The 20856-nt window shown below is 33.9% G+C and overlaps 1 protein-coding gene across 1 annotated transcript in view; it reads right to left on the minus strand.

Annotated features, from left to right (window-relative positions):
* Positions 1-1638: 1638 nt before the first annotated feature.
* The window catches only part of LOC143233701 (transmembrane protein 117-like), a 38462-nt gene continuing 19244 nt past the window's right edge, over positions 1639-20856 (minus strand). The window contains exons 4-8 of the mRNA XM_076470265.1: positions 14559-14819; positions 10420-10546; positions 8815-8970; positions 2754-3152; positions 1639-2400 (exon numbers count right to left, since the gene is read on the minus strand). Coding sequence (XP_076326380.1) covers positions 2390-2400; positions 2754-3152; positions 8815-8970; positions 10420-10546; positions 14559-14819 — 954 coding nt within the window. The 3' untranslated portion in view covers positions 1639-2389. The remainder of the gene's footprint in view (positions 2401-2753; positions 3153-8814; positions 8971-10419; positions 10547-14558; positions 14820-20856) is intronic.

Here is a 20856-nt window from a genome sequence, read left to right on the forward strand (position 1 = left end):
ACGTTCAGTAAGGAAGTTGATACAACAACTGAAGCTAGTTTTGTTATATCGTGATATATTGCTTGTGCTAAACACCCATATTCTGATGGGGAATTTGTTAGGAAGAATATAACTGAAATTGTTGCAGTGCTACATCCAAATAACACAAAATTTAGCGACTAATAGCACAAACGTATCTCCCAGATCAGTGTTGATGTTGCAGGCAAAATGCAAAATGATTTAAAGAATGCCCTTGCATTCAGTTTAGCCCTTGATAAGACAACCCACAACTGGTGGTGTTTGTTCGTTATGTTTCCTTTGATGTAACTGTGAAAGAAGAGATATTTGACTTAATGGCACTAAAAGAAACAACCTTTGGTGTTGACCATTAAAAATGCACTTGACAGAGCCTTAACATATGCTAATATTCCACTGGATAAACTCGTCAGTGTTGCAGTAGACGGAGCACTTCCAATGGTGGGGAAAAATGCAGGATTAATTACACTTATGAAAAGTGATCCTAGCTTTCCAGAGTTTTTCCCTGTTCATTGCATTATTCATAGTGAACACCTGACAACCAGATACTTCAAATATGAAGATGTTATGAAATTTGTTTTTGAAATTGTCAATTTCATACGCTTAAATGGGAAGATCCACCGACAGTTAAAAAATTTTACTGAAAAATTGGAACTTGAAGATAAGCTCAGTGATGTCTCTTTCTAGTGCATTGTGAGGTGGCTGTCAACCAGCAATGTCTTAAATAGGTTTGTGAATCTGTTGGAGTTTATTATTACTTTTCTTGAAGAAAAAAATAGATTCTATCCACAACTGGGAAATAATTAATGGATGCAAGATCTAATGTTCATTACTGATGTAATGAATCATCTACAAGCTCTCAACATGGCACTCCAGGGAAAGGACAAGATTGTTTCTTATATTACTCAGACAATTTTCAGTTTTCAGAATAAAATAAGGCTTTTTGAAAGAGACATATTGTGAAGAAAATTCAGTTGCTTTACCAGTCTCAAAAGGAGAGTAAATACCTTCCTTGATATTGAAATAAAAGACCGCAAACTAGAAGAATACAAATATAAGTTACAGGGAGTGCTTGATAATTTCCTACACAGGTTTGAAGAGTTGCAAAAGCTGAAGTCCTGCTTCTCCTTTCTTGTAAATCCATTCATGATTGATGTGACCAATGATGGTTATCCAATTCTCAAACTTCTGGTTACAGAATCATCTGCTGTGGAAATGGAACTAATAGAACTACAGGAGGACCTGGTCCAATTCTCGAACTTCTGGTTACAGAATCATCTGTTGTGGAAATGGAACTAATAGAACTACAGGAGGACCCGGATCTAAAGATGAACCATAAATTCCATTCTACAATTGAGTTCTGGGAGCAAATTACAGAAATAAAATATCCTGAACTGAAGAAAACCAGTGTGCGACTCATCTCAATTTTCAGCACAACATAATTCTGTGAATCACTGTACTTTGTAATGAAGTTTGTGAAGCCGAAGCATCGTGCAGTCCTTACAAACCAACACCTAACGGAGCTAATTCGTACAGCCTTGACAACATATCAGCTTGAATTTCAACGACTCACAACCAAGATGGAAACTCACACGACCTCTACTAGCAGCAAATAACCTGATAATTGTATCAATGTCTGTTTGTGTGAGAAAAATATTATGACAAGACTAAAACTTTGTAAGGTGGTATCTGATTAAAATATCTCTAATTTTATAGTTTTACATATTTTGACCACATATTTATAAAAATAAATAACTATCATTAAAAATATCTGTTTTATCCCTTTTGTGTGTGGCAGTTTCAGTTAATGTTAGAGAAATGCAAATTTGCATGTTTTTCTTAGATGTTTCCGTAGTTTATTACCGTATTAAATACGCTCAATACTAATACAAATTAACAGTTTAAAAACTACATACATGAATAAATATTATCACGTACATGTACTTCTTAATATTTATATAAAATTTATGTAACAAAACGTACATGTAACAATAAAAACGTGTGTGTAATATTTGTTCATGTCTTACTGCTCTCAAACATCTGAAGTTTATCTTATGTGGTTCTTACGTTAAGCAAGTTTGGCCACCCCTGGTGTAAAATGTCTTTTCAGATACACTGTACAACTGTATTAAAAGTAAAAAAACAAAAAAGGTCTTTTTTAGGCACAATGAAGGGTAGAATTTTTATTAAATGTTTCAGGCAACTAGTTTTCATAACATAATTACCATCGTCAGGGTTATTGTTTACAGTGTTAGCTTGTAACTATTTTACCGAAAATTGTAATTTCCCCACATGGAACAGCGGTAAGCCTGAGAACTTGACAATAGTATAATCCGGGACTTGATTCTTCGAGGTGTACAAAGTAGACAGACCACTATGGCTTTGCTATAAAATAAATATATTTTCATTGTGCCAAAAAAAACTTTTTTTTATTTTATCCTCAATAAATTTATTTTAAAATCCCTGTAAAAGGATTTCAAGAAAACCTGCAATATCTCTTTCTACCAGTTTTACTTTCACTACCTCAATTTTAAAAATACCAGTTTTCTTTCAAGAGCTGTTAAACGTCAAATATAAATACGAGTATTTCAATATCATCACAAAAATAAAACAAAATACAATCTTTATATTTTAAAGTTATATATTCATAAATAAATAAATATATATATATATAGGTGTTTAATTGTACCACAGTTAGTTCGCTTAGAAGAAAAGGTGAAATACCGATCAGTAATTACAGGTAGTAGATGTTCCCGTATTTTCAGTCCAAGAAACCACTACCTCTTTTGGCGTTTTTTTCAGTGCTTTACGTTTAAGTTTTTTTAAATCTGTGATCCCTATATGATGGAGGGTATACTTCTTGTGAATGTTGCCTCGTTCTCGTATCCAGCTGCTCTGTTTCTTTAGTCTTCCTCCTGCTGTGGCATCGGTTTTTGGCGGAAAACGACCGTATAAGTACGTTAGAGTGCCGAACATGGCGAAACCTAGAAGCGTAGGAATGAAAGCCATTCCTTTCTTTGACAGAGGGTAGTTCAGATAACGGGAATTCATCAACATATCCTCTTCTAGAAAAGTTCTGTTGGTTTCAGAGTTACGCGTGCGAGATCTCACCTCGTAAGTCCATAACGTGGTATTACCTGGTAAAATATCGAGAAACTATTACAGCAATTCAAAATAATTCAAAAATAAACTTTTCTGGAGCAGTAAACACAAATGAAAAGGCAATTATCCAATATGAGAATGAATTTTAACAAAAAACATATTTTTTTTTCTCTGAATATTTGTGGCCCTCAGATACTTAATACTTTTAACGTTAACACATTTATACAAAAAACGTAAATTAATTTTTAAGATTTCAATCAAACATAGTTGAAATAATTTCATTTCAATTTCATTATGTAACAAATAAGCCATTTCATTTACAGAGGGAGGTGGACCCCATTTTTAATTGTAACGGACTTTTTCTAGATGCACTTTCTGTTAATCCTTCGCTTTATTTCGAAGATGTTAATATTTTCTTTACGTTCGCTTAGAGCATTATTCTTACGCTGGGAAATTATTTTGATCTTACAATAGTGTTCTATATCAGAAGTTAATGCCGCTTAGTGATAAACCTAATATAACCTCAAATAATGTACATTAATACGTAACACATAAAGTTTTAGATATATATATATATTCGATTTTTAAGCCTTTATGTATGTCGAAAGTTCTTAAGCCTATTAAACCTTCGTCACCTCCCCCCCCCATCTTCTCCAGTTTTGGCTACATACATTTCTGACATTTTAATGAAAGAAAAATTAAATAATCAACTGAAAAATTTATATGTTATTTTATACTTAATTCGACTTTGTAAATGTTGGGCGGATTCTCTTGGAATATTATATAAAAAAGTGAGAAATTCTACTCAATTAATTACAAAAGCGTTTTATTTCTTTGATAACAAGTAGTCTAAATTCTACCTTAGTAACCTAATGTTCACTGAGCGGTAGGCCTAACTTTACAAATAACGCTAATTAGCTACTTGCTTATTTTCCTGTGTGCTCTTTCTTCGTTGAAGCAAAAACTCACTATACATTAAACTGAACTAACACAATAAAAGTGAGAAATATACTGATTAACAAATTCGTTAACTAAATAATTAATTATAACCGCCAATCTCTAGTGATTTAGACTTTCACGACCACAGTTAGGGGTGCCATTAACCTTGTTTATTTCGAACTCTAAAATTCAAGTACGATGCTTTTTCAGAGCTGCACGTAAATTGGGAGCCTACCTCAAGAAATATTATGTTTTGAAATCTAGATTAAAATGATAATACACTGAACTGTCAAGATGGAATAAATTTATGTTATCTCTATCATTGACACTTCTTAATGTTTCAGAGTAATCTATTGTGTAAACAAGCTTGTGTAATACAGCACTGGAGTACCGTCGATAATCCGCGCTGGTAAATTACCGAATCCTTGGACCTTTCTAAAATAGATTTAGTTGGTGTGCGCTAGACACGTTATGGGTGGTACACATGTTAAGATGTTATGCATATGCATGCACTTATAAAAAACAATAAAAGTTTATTTGTATCTTTTTTTTACCCATAAAGCGTTTATCAACACGTTATTTATAGGGGGCGCCTGCATATTTTGTACAACACCCTTGAGTGTTGTACAGTTTTTCTCTCCAAAAAAAAGAAAAAGAAAAAAAGAGAGCGTTCTTTCGAAAGAGCTCGGGTTACAGGGCTTTTATTCATCAAAATAAAATAGATATACTTTCATCACCGACACACATATAACTTCTTTTAGACACTCTGTATCTATTTAGAAGTAATGTATTTTTGAGCTACAGAGAATAATGACGTGTGAGGGACAGTTTATTTGTAAAGGCTAAACCTAATCGAAGCACCAATCGGACAAACGATGACACGATTATAACGCCATCTATGTTAAGTAAATCAACTTAAAGTACAGAATCTAAATAATGAAACTCCCATTTTTTGTTCATATTAAACTGTGTATTTTCTTATAGCAAAGCCACATTAAGCTATCTGCTGAGCCCACCAAGAGGAATCAAACCCCTGATTTTAGCGTTCTAAATCCTAGACTTACTGCTGTACTAGCGACAGTGAAAGACAGTGAAATTTTGAGGAAAATATCACACTGAGTTATTGGAAATTTAGGCTTAACAAAACTATTTTGATATTTTAAAAATATTTTGTTATTAGTCAAAATTAATCGAAAACATCTGGTTCATAAAACTACATTTCATACTATTGTTGTCGTTGTTTTTGATCACGCAATAACGTTATTTTGAAATTATGTATGTAAAAATGATAATCATATGAAACATTTAAAATTAATAAAAAGCCGAATATTTGTCAAAATTTCTTGATGTTTTCTTTCAAAAGTAAATGAAATATAAGTGGTATGAAGTTTTCCGATAAGTTCTAATTTTGTTTTTGCTTAGATTTGTATCTTTCAAAGTAGTTTATCCTTTTTGACTATTTCTTTAAAGCAATATACGTGATAAAAATACATAAATTTAGTGAGGTTGAAAAATCGCTGTAAAATTTTGCTTTTTTGTTCTTTGTGTGTGTTATATAGATATAGCGTTTTGTATTATTTTTTCCTTCTTTTTTGTTTATAACAAATTAACATTGGTTGGTCAGAGGTTTGGATTTGCTGTTTTTAACGCTGTCCTTCCTTTCGAACTTGTTTTATTTTACTTATCTCTTCAGTATTAATACTCCCTCTAATATATATACGTTAGAGAAAATCAACCTATTTTAAAATGTCTTCATTAAAATATTTAATCTTTGTTTTAAATTTATTAATAGAACAGTTCTGTTATCCTTTTATAGAAATGGGAGAAAGAAAATATAGCCCCCAAAACATAAAAGATGTTTTAAGTTTCTGTATTTACAATAATTATATATTTTTCATAAACCACGTTTTTAAACAAGTTATAGGAGTTCCAATGGGAGCTAGCTATTCTACTTGTATAGCAAATTTATATCTTTACTATTGTGTGAATAGATTTATTAAAAACTACAAAATTAATATATTTTTACCTGAACTTACAGATATATAGATGATTTAATTAGTATAAATAATCCTGAAATAAATAATGTTATTAACACTATTTATCCAGTAAAATTAGAAATTGAAAATACTTCAATATCTAATACAGAAGCACATTATTTAGATTTATGAATAAATATAATTGATAAGGATATCAATGTAGATATTTTTGTTAAAAAATATATTGCTTTTCCAATCTATGGTTTACTCTCTTTTAGTAGTAATGTACCATACCTTTCTGTTATAAACATTATAACTTTGAAATTATTCAGATATTGCAAAACATTTTTTATAAATTACAATATTTTATCAGTAATGTTGAAATACTGATTCAAAAGTTAGTAGTTAATGGATTTAATAAAGAAACTTTAAATAAAATTATTAAACTATTCTGTAACAAATATAACAATGTATTAAATAAATATAAAGAAATAAAAACTTGAGTAATTTTGCTAAACACTTCTAAGAACTATTTTTACTGATGAATAAGGTCATTTAACAACTTGGTACTACTTTATGTAGATGTACACCTTCCCGCATATAAAGGCTTGTTTAGAGCATGTTAGTCAGAGCAGACTTAATAAATTGGTGGTGGTTGGGTGTTATATGTTTTGTTATACTAGTTTTACAAATATTAGGTTGTCCAGAAATAAATATCGGAATTCTCACGAGGGCATTTAGAAGCTGATTATTGAGTAACTCATCTGGTTGGTTGGTTTAATGTAACGTTTGTCTCTTACAAAATCGTCAGCAGCATGGACAAATAGGACTTTCGTCTGACATTTCCTCTATGACTTCAAACTTCGACGAAAAGCTACCGAAACTACACGGAACATGGACCATGGATCTGTTACTGAACGTTTAGTTCAGCGTTGGTTCCAAAGGTTTCGATATGGAGATGAAAGTCTTGAAGACTACGAAGGTCGTGGAAAGAAACCATCCTTAAATGAAAACACATTAAGTTGAGACTGACCCTCACACAACAGTACGTGTGCCAGAAAAACTAGACACAAGCAAATCTAGCATTGCCAGTCACCTCAGTGCGATTGGAAAGACTAAACAGTTGGATAAGTGGGTTCCACGTGAGTTGACTGAAGATCAACAAAATCGGCGTTATAAGACCTGTCAAGAACGACGCTTTAAAAATTGAACGAATTGGGAATAGAAGTTCTGCCTCATCCACCTTATTCCCCAGACCTTTCTCCTACAGATTTTCATTTTTTCAAGCACTTTGAGAACTTTTTGAACAATAAACACTTTCAAAACAAGACAGCTCGAGAAGAAGCTTTTGGGGAGTTCATTGACCATAGAAACTCTGATTTCTACAGCAGGGACACAAACAGTATCGTTACACGTTGGCAAAAGTGTGTTGAAGCAAACAATGCTTACTTTGATTAAAGCATGTTTTACAGTACTGGTTTATACTTTTCCAAATTTCGCAGTTCCAAAATGACATTTATTTCGGGACAACCTAATTTAGTCCTAATAACTGGATGATATTTTTAATGCTAGTAAAATTCGTTTACTGAGCTATCAATTAGTGCCCTTCTATCATAATAGGAACTGGAATGCTAACTTTAAGAAGTTTATTTAACTTACTTACCCCCTAACAGTAGTACCTTATTTTTCTTATTTTTATATTTCAATTGATTTTTTCTACTTCTTTACTTTAGAGAGTAGACACCTTCCCACAACTGTTTGCAGGCAGTGAAGGGTGATATAGATGTGGGACGTTGTAGACTTGAGCACCCACATCTCGTTCTCCTTATTTCTATATCTATTGCTACTCCTTTATTTTATTTCTTTATGTGAGACTGGTGAATGGATATTAAGATTGATAGACAGTGTATCCCCACCGTAATGTGGGTCCTACGTCCGTAGTCACCTCCAAAACGTAGGGTATATTTACATCCCATATCATAACTTGTAACCTGGGATATTTTTAATTAGTGCAGCGTTTTTTGTTTATGTTTAATTTAATTTTAATTTAAATTAATATTATTTTTATTTGATATATATACATCGTCTAAAGCCTAAAAGACCAGAGAGGGAACCCCAAAGATTCAGGTATAATCGTACCAAATTTTGAACCATAAACTGGAGACTGGTACCTGCTGTCGTCAATAACAGAGCTCATCTGGTTATTTGAGCCTTATAACAGAACTGACGTTCATGTTTGACAACGCATCAACAGCTGAAAATAACGGAGTGCTCACAGATTTTGAACAAAGAACAGTTTCATCCTCGGCCCGACATGTCAGTTATGAGAACACACCTAGCCCACCGGTCATGATTTTCAATATTAAAATCTGTCAGTTAAATTTCTTTTGTTCTCAGTTTCATCAACATTCGTTTACTTTAACCACAACATCTTGCTTAATATTTCTTACTACACTTTCTATGCGTTAAAAGCTAAAAACATGTTATTGGTTTCTTTGATAACAAAGTACCATTATAATAAATAATTAACTTGTGTTCTAACAATAACAATGGTGGTGAATTTGTGATAATATAAAACATACATACATGTGTAATAAAAACCCACGCTATTACTGTTTGTGAAATACGTTAACCGACGGCGGTAGTCTATTCTAAAAAATTACAAAAATCAACATATCTTTTGGTTGAAGATGCAGTTTCATTTATAATCTCTTGACTAAATTACAACACTAGCGATATTGTCGACGGGATCATTTATAGCACTCGGAAAACAATTCTTTACCTGTTGCTAGAAGTCTGTGGTCAGCTACAGTATATATCTTGTGGTTTGGACCTATATACTGGCCATAGGCTTCGGGAGAATAGAATATCTGGTTCTTCAGCATGTTGAGATCCAGAATCATCACGAATACGATGATTCCATAGTTGAACCACTTTCCTGAATGATCCGAATAAGAACATGATTATAAAGAAACGATGAAGTATTTAAACAATGTTGTTATGCTATTTACTATGTTCGTAAACAATGTCGTTGTTGTTGTCATGAGACTAATCGTGTTCGTAAACAATGTCGTTGTTGTTGTCATGAGACTAATCGTGTTCGTAAACAATGTCGTTGTTGTTGTCATGAGACTAATCGTGTTCGTAAACAATGTCGTTGTTGTTGTTATGAGACTAATCATGAAATCACTGAAAGGTGAAATTCTCAATTAAAGTAAACGTGCCTCATTTATAGATGCCACTCACCCAGTGACACAGCGGTATGACTGCGGACTTACAACGCTAGAAATCTAATTTCGATACCTGTGATGAGCAGAACATTGTAGTCCATTGTGTAGCTTTGTAATTAACTTTAAATACACTAACAAATATTTATAGCTTTTAATGTAATGTTGACTATCAATTACTGGCTGCTTAACAACGTAATAACTGAGTAACTAAGTTCGGTAGAATTCTGTACATCCATAACTGATTTTAAACAATGATGACCATGAGTAGCAGATGTCTCTGTAATGATAAACATGCGCAACTGACCCTGACACAATCAATTATGTTATGACGCACACTAACAATTACGTCTGTACAGTGATGGTTATAATTAAATGAACTCGGTACAATGATCACCAAAGACATGGTAAATTATATTACACTTAGATTTAACACACTTCCAAACATCTTGTAAAATAATTTTCTTGAAATATATACCTAAGGCAGTTTAATCATGAATCATGGAAGTTTTAGTAAGTAGTCGGGAGAAACAGACTAAAAACTTAGTAGGCTGTGATCTGAAGTGGTAAAGTCAGATAAAAGTAAAACTTAGTAAACTTGATTTACCGGTATTTTAACACATTTATTAAGATACACATTAATTAAAACAATTTAAATTACACACTGATACCATTCATAATAACTAAATTACACACTGATACCATTCATAATAACTAAATTACACTCTCGTTGCTTTAGTGTTAAACTGTACAATAGGCTATCTGCATTATGTTCCTTGTGGGTAATCGACCCTAGAACTTGTAACGGGAGAAACTCTAAGTTTATCGCTTAAATTCGCATACCCTTTTGTTATTTAATAACAATAACGTTCATAAAAACAAGTCACGATAAACCTGTTTATAATATATATGGTGTGCTGGATCTTTTCAGTCTAAATACTCAAACAAAGTTCCATAATAGTTCATCCCAATAAGTACTACTAGTACCTAGTACTAGTTTCATTCATTGTTCTTCTGTTGAAAAATATGAAATTATGAGTTCTATAGAAAACCTTGAATACACAGCTCATAACAGATGAAATATATGGACAAATTTCTTCCAGCTATAACGTATATAAAACTATTTCCTGTATATTTGTGAATGCTAACCCTAAACATACCTGTAATATGAAAGACTACATCCGGAATACTAACATACTTTTGAAACATTCTATACTTAAAGGAAGCCACGTGCATACCAGGCAGCTTTATGTCCAGATCACATACGAAGTGTGGAAAGTCCCAGTCCTACAGCATGAAAATAAGAACATTTCTTATGAAATGTGGCCATGGCCATGAGGATGTATCAGAACACGAATGTCACACATAATAAGCAGATATATAAAAACTGAGAATAGAAAGTTCACTGATAGTTACTAAAAGTAATGTTCCTCTCGTTTTTAACACGCACTAAATATCTTGGCAATTAAGTTTTAATAGGATGGGTAATCCATATAATAGGTGATTACTTTATGGGTAATCCATATAATGGGTGATTACTTAATGGGTAATCCATCTAATGGGTGAATACTTGGTGGGTAATCCATATAATTGGTGATTACTTGATGGGTAATCCATCTAATTGGTGATTACTTGATGGGTTTGTTTGTTTTTTTGTTTTTTTTTAATTTCGCACAAAGCTACTCGAGGGCTATCTGTGCTAGCCGTCCTTAATTTAGCAGTGTAAGACTAGAGGGAAGGCAGCTAGTCACCACCACCCACCGCCAACTCTTGGGCTACTCTTTTACCAACGGATAGTGGGATTGACCGTCACATTATAACGTCCCCAGAGCTGGGAGGACGAGCATGTTTAGCGCGACGCGGGCGTGAACCCGCGACCCTCGGATTACGAGTCGCACGCCTTACGCGCTTGGCCATGCCAGGCCCTACTTGATGGGTAATCCATATAATGGGTGTTTACTTGATGGGTAATCCATATAATGGGTGATTACTTGATGGGTAATCCATATAATTGGTGTTTACTTGATGGGTAATCCATATAATGGGTGATTACTTGATGGGTAATCCATCTAATGGGTGATTACTTGGACAGGATGTAATATTTTTCTCGAAATCAAATCGTTGATGATATCAATAGAAGTAATACAATAAATATTAATAATTATACAATTCATTTCTCATCCAAACATTTTTCATACATTACCGTAGAGCTCGAAAATCAGTTAAAAGTATTAAATCTGCTACCATGTAACTCTTCCACAATAATCACAGAATTAGTGCACGGTAAAAATACACATTTATTGATTTAATATCCTCTAAAACTAATACCACAACTCAAGTCTTAAGATTAGCAAACTGCTCTTGTGTCAGTAAAATATATTTACGAATTTAATAACTCTAGGAAGCCGATTACCACAAATGATAATTCACTGAAGTCATCATACACTTCGCAGATAATTAAAAACGTTTCTTAATAACTTGGAACCCACCAAAATGATCATGTACCTCGAGTGCAATTACATGAAGGTAACAAAAAGCAACATTCATCGATAAATATATATTTATAAACTCCAAGCACCACAAGTACAATTAATTTAGAGATCGAAGACCAAAAGATAAGTATAGTGAAGACCTAAAACAGTCACCACATCAAAATAAAAGAGGACAGTTATGTATTCTCAAAGGTTATCAGTTATTACAACAGTGGAAAACTGTATCAAAAAGTCATGTTGATCGTAATATAGTCCAACATTGTGCTTTAACTCGGCATAGATAAGAGAAACGTTTTTACTTGCTTTACGATCGTTCTCTCTTTGTTTTTGTGTTTTCCTACAGCAAAGCCACATTGGGCTATCTGCTGAGTACACCGGGGTTTCTGTGAACTAAAAGCAGTTATGCTTGCAAGCATGTTTGATTATTGGGATTTGTCCTCGTAAGCATGTAGCTATGCAAAACGTGGGTTAAACTGGTGATGTTTGTGTGACACTAAGTTTAGTTATAGGGTAGTGAACTGTTCAGCTGCGTAGCCAATATCACAAACTCCACCATAGTGGACATTCCATACGGATTGTTTGCATATTGTATAACATATTCTGGTCAATACATATGAGAAGGTACAGTTAAACATACACGGAAATATCTCAATCTAATAAATTGCAGGAAAACTAAAGTAAGGAACGTTGATATCACAGCGTGTGAGTAAGTATATACATCTCAACTTGCATTGGCTAATTTCATCATCCTTTCACACGATTGTCCTAGCGAGTTAATCATAACACAAGTCGTATACTGTGGATACCTCGTAGACCTTTGTGGGTTCAGTCCTCACCAGGTGCGCAGAAACAATTTGATACAGATCAAACACCTTGTACCACCATTTGTCAAGAGACAACTCCTCATACAGATCAAACACCTTGTACCACCATTTGTCAAGAGACAACTCCTCATACAGATCAAACATCTTGTACCACCATTTGTCAAGAGACTACTCCTCATACAGATCAAACACCTTGTACCACCATTTGTCAAGAGACAACTCCTCATACAGATCAAACACCTTGTACCACCATTTGTCAAGAGACTACTCCTCATACAGATCAAACACCTTGTACCACCATTTGTCAAGAGACTACTCCTCATACAGATCAAACACCTTGTACCACCATTTGTCAAGAGACAACTCCTCATACAGATCAAGCACCTTGTACCACCATTTGTCAAGAAACTACTCCTCATACAGATCAAACACCTTGTACCACCATTTGTCAAGAGACAACTCCTCATACAGATCAAACACCTTGTACCACCATTTGTCAACAGACAACTCCTCATACAGATCAAACACCTTGTACCACCATTTGTCAAAAGACAACTCCTCATACAGATCAAACACCTTGTACCACCATTTGTCAAGAGACAACTCCTCATACAGATCAAACACCTTGTACCACCATTTGTCAAGAGACAACTCCTCATACAGATCAAACACCTTGTACCACCATTTGTCAAGAGACAACTCCTCATACAGATCAAACACCTTGTACTACCATTTGTCAAGAGACTACTCCTCATACAGATCAAACACCTTGTACCACCATTTGTCAAGAGACTACTCCTCATACAGATCAAACACCTTGTACCACCATTTGTCAAGAGACAACTCCTCATACAGATCAAACACCTTGTACCACCATTTGTCAAGAGACAACTACTCATACAGATCAAACACCTTGTACCACCATTTGTCAAGAGACAACTCCTCATACAGATCAAACACCTTGTACCACCATTTGTCAAGAGACAACTCCTCATACAGATCAAACACCTTGTACTACTATTTGTTAAGAGACTACTCCTCATACAGATCAAACACCTTGTACCACCATTTGTCAAGAGACAACTTCTCATACAGATCAAACACCTTGTAACACCATGATGTATCTGATCAGAGCTGGGGTTTTCTTTAACCAAATTGATAACTGTGTTTAGAGCACATTGTACAGCTATAAGCACTGCTGAGTTTAGAGTTACAATTACAAAAAGTGACGGTTTTTGGCATAGTAATAAGTAAGATTATTTAATGTAACTTATAGTCAAATAGTTTCAGTAAACGTGTAGATTTCACGAGAACAAACTCCTACAGTGTGATTGAAGAATTAATTACCAATGCTATAGATTCAGAGAAATCATGGGTATGAAGCTAAGAATTGGTTTAATTTTAATGGATATCGCGTAATGAATAGGCAATGTAAACTAATGTGTTATCTCTCTATTCCCTCATATGTCTCACGTGTGTCTCTTTGAATAACAATGTGACTATGCGGTTATTTCGTAAATAATTGTAAAGAAATTTCTACTCTGGTAATCGTACAGGTTCGCACTTGTCGCATGCTGTACACTATCTGTCACGTGCGTCACTATGCGAAGGTCTTTATGTAAATCTCAAATGAATTATTTAAAACACTTATTGAGACTCATTCATTGTGGATTTTCAAGAACGAAGTTTGACCAAAAGATCTCAATTTTATTTAAAAGTAGATTATGTGAAATGGAAGGAAAGTTTCTAAAGTTTAGGAACATCGGGGATCTATTGGCCCATCTACGTTTTTCCATTTTATAAATTAAATTAAAACTATTAGTTAAAATAAATAAGTAAAACCTCAAAGCCAGCTCTTATCATATAATATTTATCATACTGGTGGCTTTCTCATTTAAAATGAAATCATGACGTTACTTGTGCTTTAATTGAATATTCCACAGAACATCACCGTGTTTACTTCAGTACTGTATCACAAACTACCTGTATCACAATCAGTAGATCCATAACAAGTATAAAGGAAGCTAAGAAAGCACGTGACAGTTCCGTGGTGGCCACGAAGTCTCTGTTTAGCCTGTCCCAAGTGATCCAGTCACTGGCTATTAATGTTACCACCATGGCCGTCATAGTTGTTGACCCTGCCCAGAATACGACGATACGAACACGCCCGTGAGACTTCCAAAACGTCCTGGCAGGTTTCGCCCAATCAACGTACAAGTTGTCCTGAAGCATCATATCAGTTACCTATCAGAAAATGACACGATAGATTAACTAAACGACACAAACATGTATATGTATATATATATATGTCTAACTGAATCTATATATATCTAGCTGAATCTATGTATATATATAGCTGGATCTATGTATATATCTGGCTGAATCTATGTATATATATATATAGCTGAATCTATGTATATATATATAGCTGAATCTATCTGTTCAAATATTTTTGGTTTATTAATTTTCACATTTATACTTAACTATTCATTTTTCCCCCGTAAACAACAAACGTTCCTACGATCTGAGCATCATATTTATCATTTATAACGAACGTACTTATCGTTAGAAACTAGCAGAAGACCACTTTGAAAAGTGCAGATACAAACTGCACGCTGAAATGAAGTAATGTAAAAATGTTCCCAGTTTCCTTCGTTTAGTCAAATAAATAAATGTGTGACTGTTTATATAGTTTGTGTGTACTAATCTGAACTTATGAAAATATATTATTTATTTTGCATAAATATCCATGTGTATGTATCTATTAAACATATATTTTTAATATCTTTGAATCTCAGAATATTTTTTGGGGTATAAAAATATTAATATGCATGAATGTAAAATTTATACATCAAACAATTATATTCATGGTCTGTGGTAAGGATGTAAAGATGGCTGCTTATATCTTCTTTCAGCCCATCCTGCCATCACCGACGATGTTCTATGTGATGATGCGTTGTTACTGTGACCCTACAGGAGGTTATGAAAGACAAAACAGTCGGGTTGATAATGGCCTTTCTTCTCTTCGTTTGCTTTCTCAAACCCATCACTGTGAGTAAACGATGATTTTCTATTATACGTTTCAGCAACTGAGCAACACTGAAGACAATGAGGGAGGTAATTGATTGATATAACATTGAGTATTTACACTAGAATCTTGTGGACACGTGGTTAGACATTTTATCTTTATGAAACGTTACATTATTGGTATCCAATCCTTAGAAACGTTGTATTTCTTCTCGCAACGCTACTGTATTACCACGTTAGCCAAATAGTATGAAAATTAAATACTGGTATTTCTATTGACTCTACAGATCGATGTCTGATTACATCTCTAACCTGCAGTAATGATTATCTCTTGAAACATTTTGCGATAAACTTTTTACCGTTTTGGAACTGATGTATAATCAGGTTGTAGCAAACATTAAGTACACTTCTTTTTTCACAATTTGTTAAAATCTCTCTACACCTACAACTTTCTAAAGGTGTTCTTCCATTCAAATATACGAAAATATTTCTTGTGTCACTTTCGTAGAACCAATTTCGTATGAATTATCCAAAGGAGGTTTCTACTTTAACTGCAAAGTACTATCGTGGTCCATGGTTCTCTTTTCTCAAACGCTGTTTAACTTTTTTCATCACTGAAGGAATAGTGTGAATCACATCTTCAATTTGTTCATCAAAAACAAACTTTGAAACACAAAATCCTGATCATTGTTCGTTCTTTACAATTCAGAAAAAGTCCGACAATCTAATATTAACAAAAGAGGTCAGTTTTAGGTAAAACTTACATTTACAAATAACCACATTTCAACAGAGTTAAGTCTCAATCCACAGGTGATTATTAAAACAAATTGTTCCTATACATCATGAACAACAGATCATATAAAAAAAACGTTATTTCTCTAGTTAGATATGATACCTTAAACTATACACATACAAGCAGCGTCTTAAATTAGATTCTGAAGATAAGGACTGACAAAGTCGCGTCTTAAATTTGTTTCTGAAGATAAGAGCTAACGATGCCTTCAGTTAGATTCTGAAAAGTTTAAAGGCTAACAGAGTTTAAAATTAGATTATGAAAAAAGGGCTAACAATGTTTGACAGGATATACAGAAAGTAGCGATTAACGATATCAAATGGGTGATTTAGGGCTAACAATGTTTGACAGGATATACAGAAAGTAGCGACTAACGATATCAAATGGTTGATTTAGGGCTAACAATGTTTGATAGGATATACTAAAAGTAGCGACTAACGATATCTAATGGGTGATTTAGGGCTAACAATGTTTGATAGGATATATTAAAAGTAGCGATTAACGATATATTAAGGGTGATTTAGGGCTAACAATGTTTGATAGGATATACTGAAAGTAGCGACTAAAGATATCTTAAGGGTGATTTTCAAGATAAATATTTTTAATAGAAGACTATAAAGGCAATGTTATTGTAAACGTAACGACTGCCAAATATTGTGGAATATTCTGAGGGTAAGGACGAACAATGTCTGATGTATAACAGTTTTTGAAAATAAATTTTAACTGTAAGGACTACCAATGTTTGATGGAAGATTCTAAAAGCAGACTATCATTCTCCGATTTTACTATTTATGACAGAATGTTTGAAGATAACTAGGAATATTTTAGGGTATTTTCTACAAATAAGGACTTTTAGTACTTAAACTTAGATTCTAAACATAAGAACGAGTAGCTTCTAAGCTGAAGTCAAGGATTATCGTTATTTGAGACTAATAGAAAGGAATTACTAAAATTACAATCACGATCCGGCACTGAAATACCCAACACAATTTATATAGATTTTGTATTTATGGGAAAATTTTTAGTTTCCATAAAATCAGTTTGCAAAACCTGGAAATTGAACTGTCTTGGTATACAACCGTTCTTCACTTTATCCATTTTATTTACAAACGATGATATAAATTTCATCATATTTAAAGTATATAAATCAAATAAAATCTGACCTCTACCACGTTCTACTTTTATCTTGATACTCTACAGAACATTGTTAGGGAATCTTGCGTTTTATATACAATCTTCAAGTTGTTCTGTTCACCACAGAAATTGAAACCCTAATTTCAATATTATAAGCCATTATAAACATATGTCTTAGTCATTGGGAAGAAAGGATGCTATGCTTGTTTGTTTTCGAACTTTGTTAGTTTAAACCAACTCACCTGCCTAAGAAAGTGTGATTTTATCCCCTGCAAAAGACAGGATGTAAGGTAAAAAAGTAACCAGTAAAAGAAACAAAATTCTCTTGTTTTTACATCTATACTGTAAAAACATTTATGTCTGTACTTTCTACAAACCCCATTCTTAGTATCAGATCTAGTAGTTGTATCACAATCAATTTTAGTTTTTGTGGTGACTTCCTACTTGATGTAATGCTTTATTGTGTTTTTGTTGGTTTGTTTTGGGTATTTCGAGCAAACCCACACAAGGGTATATGTTCTACTTGTTCTTAATTAACTAGTGAAAAAGAAGTCAACATCACCCACCGTCAACTCGTAGGCTACTCTTTTACTAACGAACAGTGGGATTGATAATGACATTATAACGCCCCACTTGTAAAGTAGCGATTACGTTCGGTGTGGCAGGGATTCAAACCTGCGGTCGCACGCCCTAATCACCGAGCTCGACTCAGTGTAAACTTGGCTTGAAAATAGGATGTTTCAGAACACCCAAAAACTAGAAATATCAGAGTAAGGGCAGTGACCTAATGCACGAGATGACCTTTGCAGAATAAAGTAATGAACGAGCTCTAAAATGAATTGTTAATTAGTCTTAATATTTCAGGCACAGTAACATATCTGTGGCGATTTTTTGTTCCTCTACCCTTCCGTCACTGAAACTTTATTTGAATTTCATTAAGACACGTTGAGTCGTTACTCAGAGCAAGTTGAGTATACTCATAAATACTTATTGTATTTAAATTCCATTCCTTTTCCGTGGTTTCCGAGTACTCTAGTTCACAGATCCTTCCTCTTGGGTCCGGCATGGCCTGTTGGTTAGGGCACTTGACTCGAATTCTGCTGATAGCCGAATCAAATACCCACTCTTTCAATCGTTGGGGCATTATAATATGATGATCAACACCACTATTCGTTGGTTAAAGAGTAGCTCGTGAGTTGGCGGCGGGTGGTGATAACTGCCTCTAGTCTCTATAGTTGCTAAATTAGAAACGGCTAGAGCAGATAAGCCCTCGTGTAGTTTTGGGCAAAATTCAAATTAAACCAATCATTCGTCTTCTATAAACCCCATAACCCTACATTTTGTGTCGTATTTCAAAGAGAAGCTCGGAAACTCATATCTGATTGGTCATCACTATTTGTTCCTGATATTTCATCACTATTTGTTTCTCCGGTGAGGCAGCGGTAAATCTTTGGATTTGTAACGTTAAAATCAAGGGTTCGATTCCGCTCAGTGCACACTGCTGATAGTACAATGCGGCTTTACTATAAGAAAACACGCTCCCCGCAAGGAACAAACTAATTGATTTTAGATGACCAGCCAAAAATTTCGTTCAATTTCATTAGGCTTAGCATTACTGGTCGCTAATAAAGTAAAATATTCAAAATTAACATTTCAATCACTATCTTCAAGGTCCGACACAAGCATTTTTTTGTTTTTGTTTTAAAGAAGCAACATTATTTTCGCTTCCTTTTTTGTTGTTAATGATAGCTTTAGTTTTATTGTTGAAGCTATCTCTATCCTTTTTCTCGTAATGTTTTTTTAACGAATATCTCATCGTGGTGAAATCAACATCAACTTTTTAATGTACTTGAAACGTGTTTCATTTTGCTGTTGTCATTAATCGAATAGGGTAGGGAATAAGCTCGTGTTTCGGGTATGACGTATGTACTAAAATTAATTGACTGCTGGAGCACTGTTTAGTCAGAAAAGTAAAACAAAGTTAATATAGATAAGAGTGAATCCTCAATTTTCCCCATACGAAGCGCGTGTTATGCCATATGTGACAAAACACAAATATTTTCAGATATACAACTTTATTGATGGAATACTACGTAATGTCTATATATATATATAGAGAGAGAGAAAGAGAGGTGAGAAAAAAAAAGGCCCAGCATGGCCAGGTGGGTTAAGGAGTTCGACTCGTAATCTGAGGGTCGCGGGTTCGAGTTCCGGTCGCATCAAACATGCTCGTCCTTTCAACTGTGGGTCCGTTATAATGTTACGGTCAATCCCACTACTCGTTGGTGAAAGAGTAGTCCAAGAGTTGGGGTGGGTGGTGATGACTAGCTTCCTTACCTCTAATCTTACGCTGCTAAATTAGGGACGGCTAGCGCAGATAGCCCTTGTGTAGCTTTGTGCGAAATTATAAAAAAAAGATGAGTAAAAAGGTATATGTTTTAAATAGACAAATCCTTTAAATAATAATTTTGTTGTATTATGCAGTAAAGCATTAATACAACAAAAATTTAATGAGCAAAATAAGGTGTTGATGTTTTTAAATTTAAAGTAAAGACGTGGAATTACTATAAATGAAATTCATTTCCGTACACAACATTTTGTGTCTTTGCGGTTAATCGCCATCTTTTAATTAGGTCTTCAGATTTTTGACAAACCAACGTCTTCGTGTGTCCCTATTTGTCTTCCGTTTTCCGTTTTCCTTTCTTAAGCATATCACCTTTTTTTTTCTTTCCCCTCGTTCTTCGTTTACGAAACGAATTTTTAGGTTTAACTATCGATTCTCAAGCACCTGTATTGATATATAATAGTGTTGTGTTATTTATAAGGCCACGAATATATTTTTAAAAAGTGTTTGTTTATATTAGTAAAGTAACTGTCTTTAACACGTTGGCTCCCACACGATCCACCGGTGAACAACGCTCTATTTCCTTTTTAAAGGATCACTTATTGGCTGGGACACAACGGCTACACACACACTCTTCCTAACAAAAGTAATTGTAAAATGACGAGTGGAGGCCTGGAAAGTATCCTCGAAATAGGTTTCGAGTTTTGTACTCGTATGGAACAGTGCACGTTAGATGTATAAACGTTATAGTATCAGTGTACAATTAGCCAATAGAAATATTGGGTTTTTATGTGATCTATCATACACACTTGCACGCACTACTAAGATATATTCTTCTTTTAATTATATAGATAAGACGCATGATGATGATAACAATGTTACATTCCTTTTCCACTTAGTACAATGTCAAATAACACATAAAAATCTACTTTTGGCCAGATTATCAAATATATATCGGTCTAAAAAAAGGATACAAAATGTCG

Source organism: Tachypleus tridentatus, chromosome 1 (genome assembly GCF_004210375.1).
Source record: "Tachypleus tridentatus isolate NWPU-2018 chromosome 1, ASM421037v1, whole genome shotgun sequence".
Classification (NCBI taxonomy): domain Eukaryota; kingdom Metazoa; phylum Arthropoda; class Merostomata; order Xiphosura; family Limulidae; genus Tachypleus; species Tachypleus tridentatus.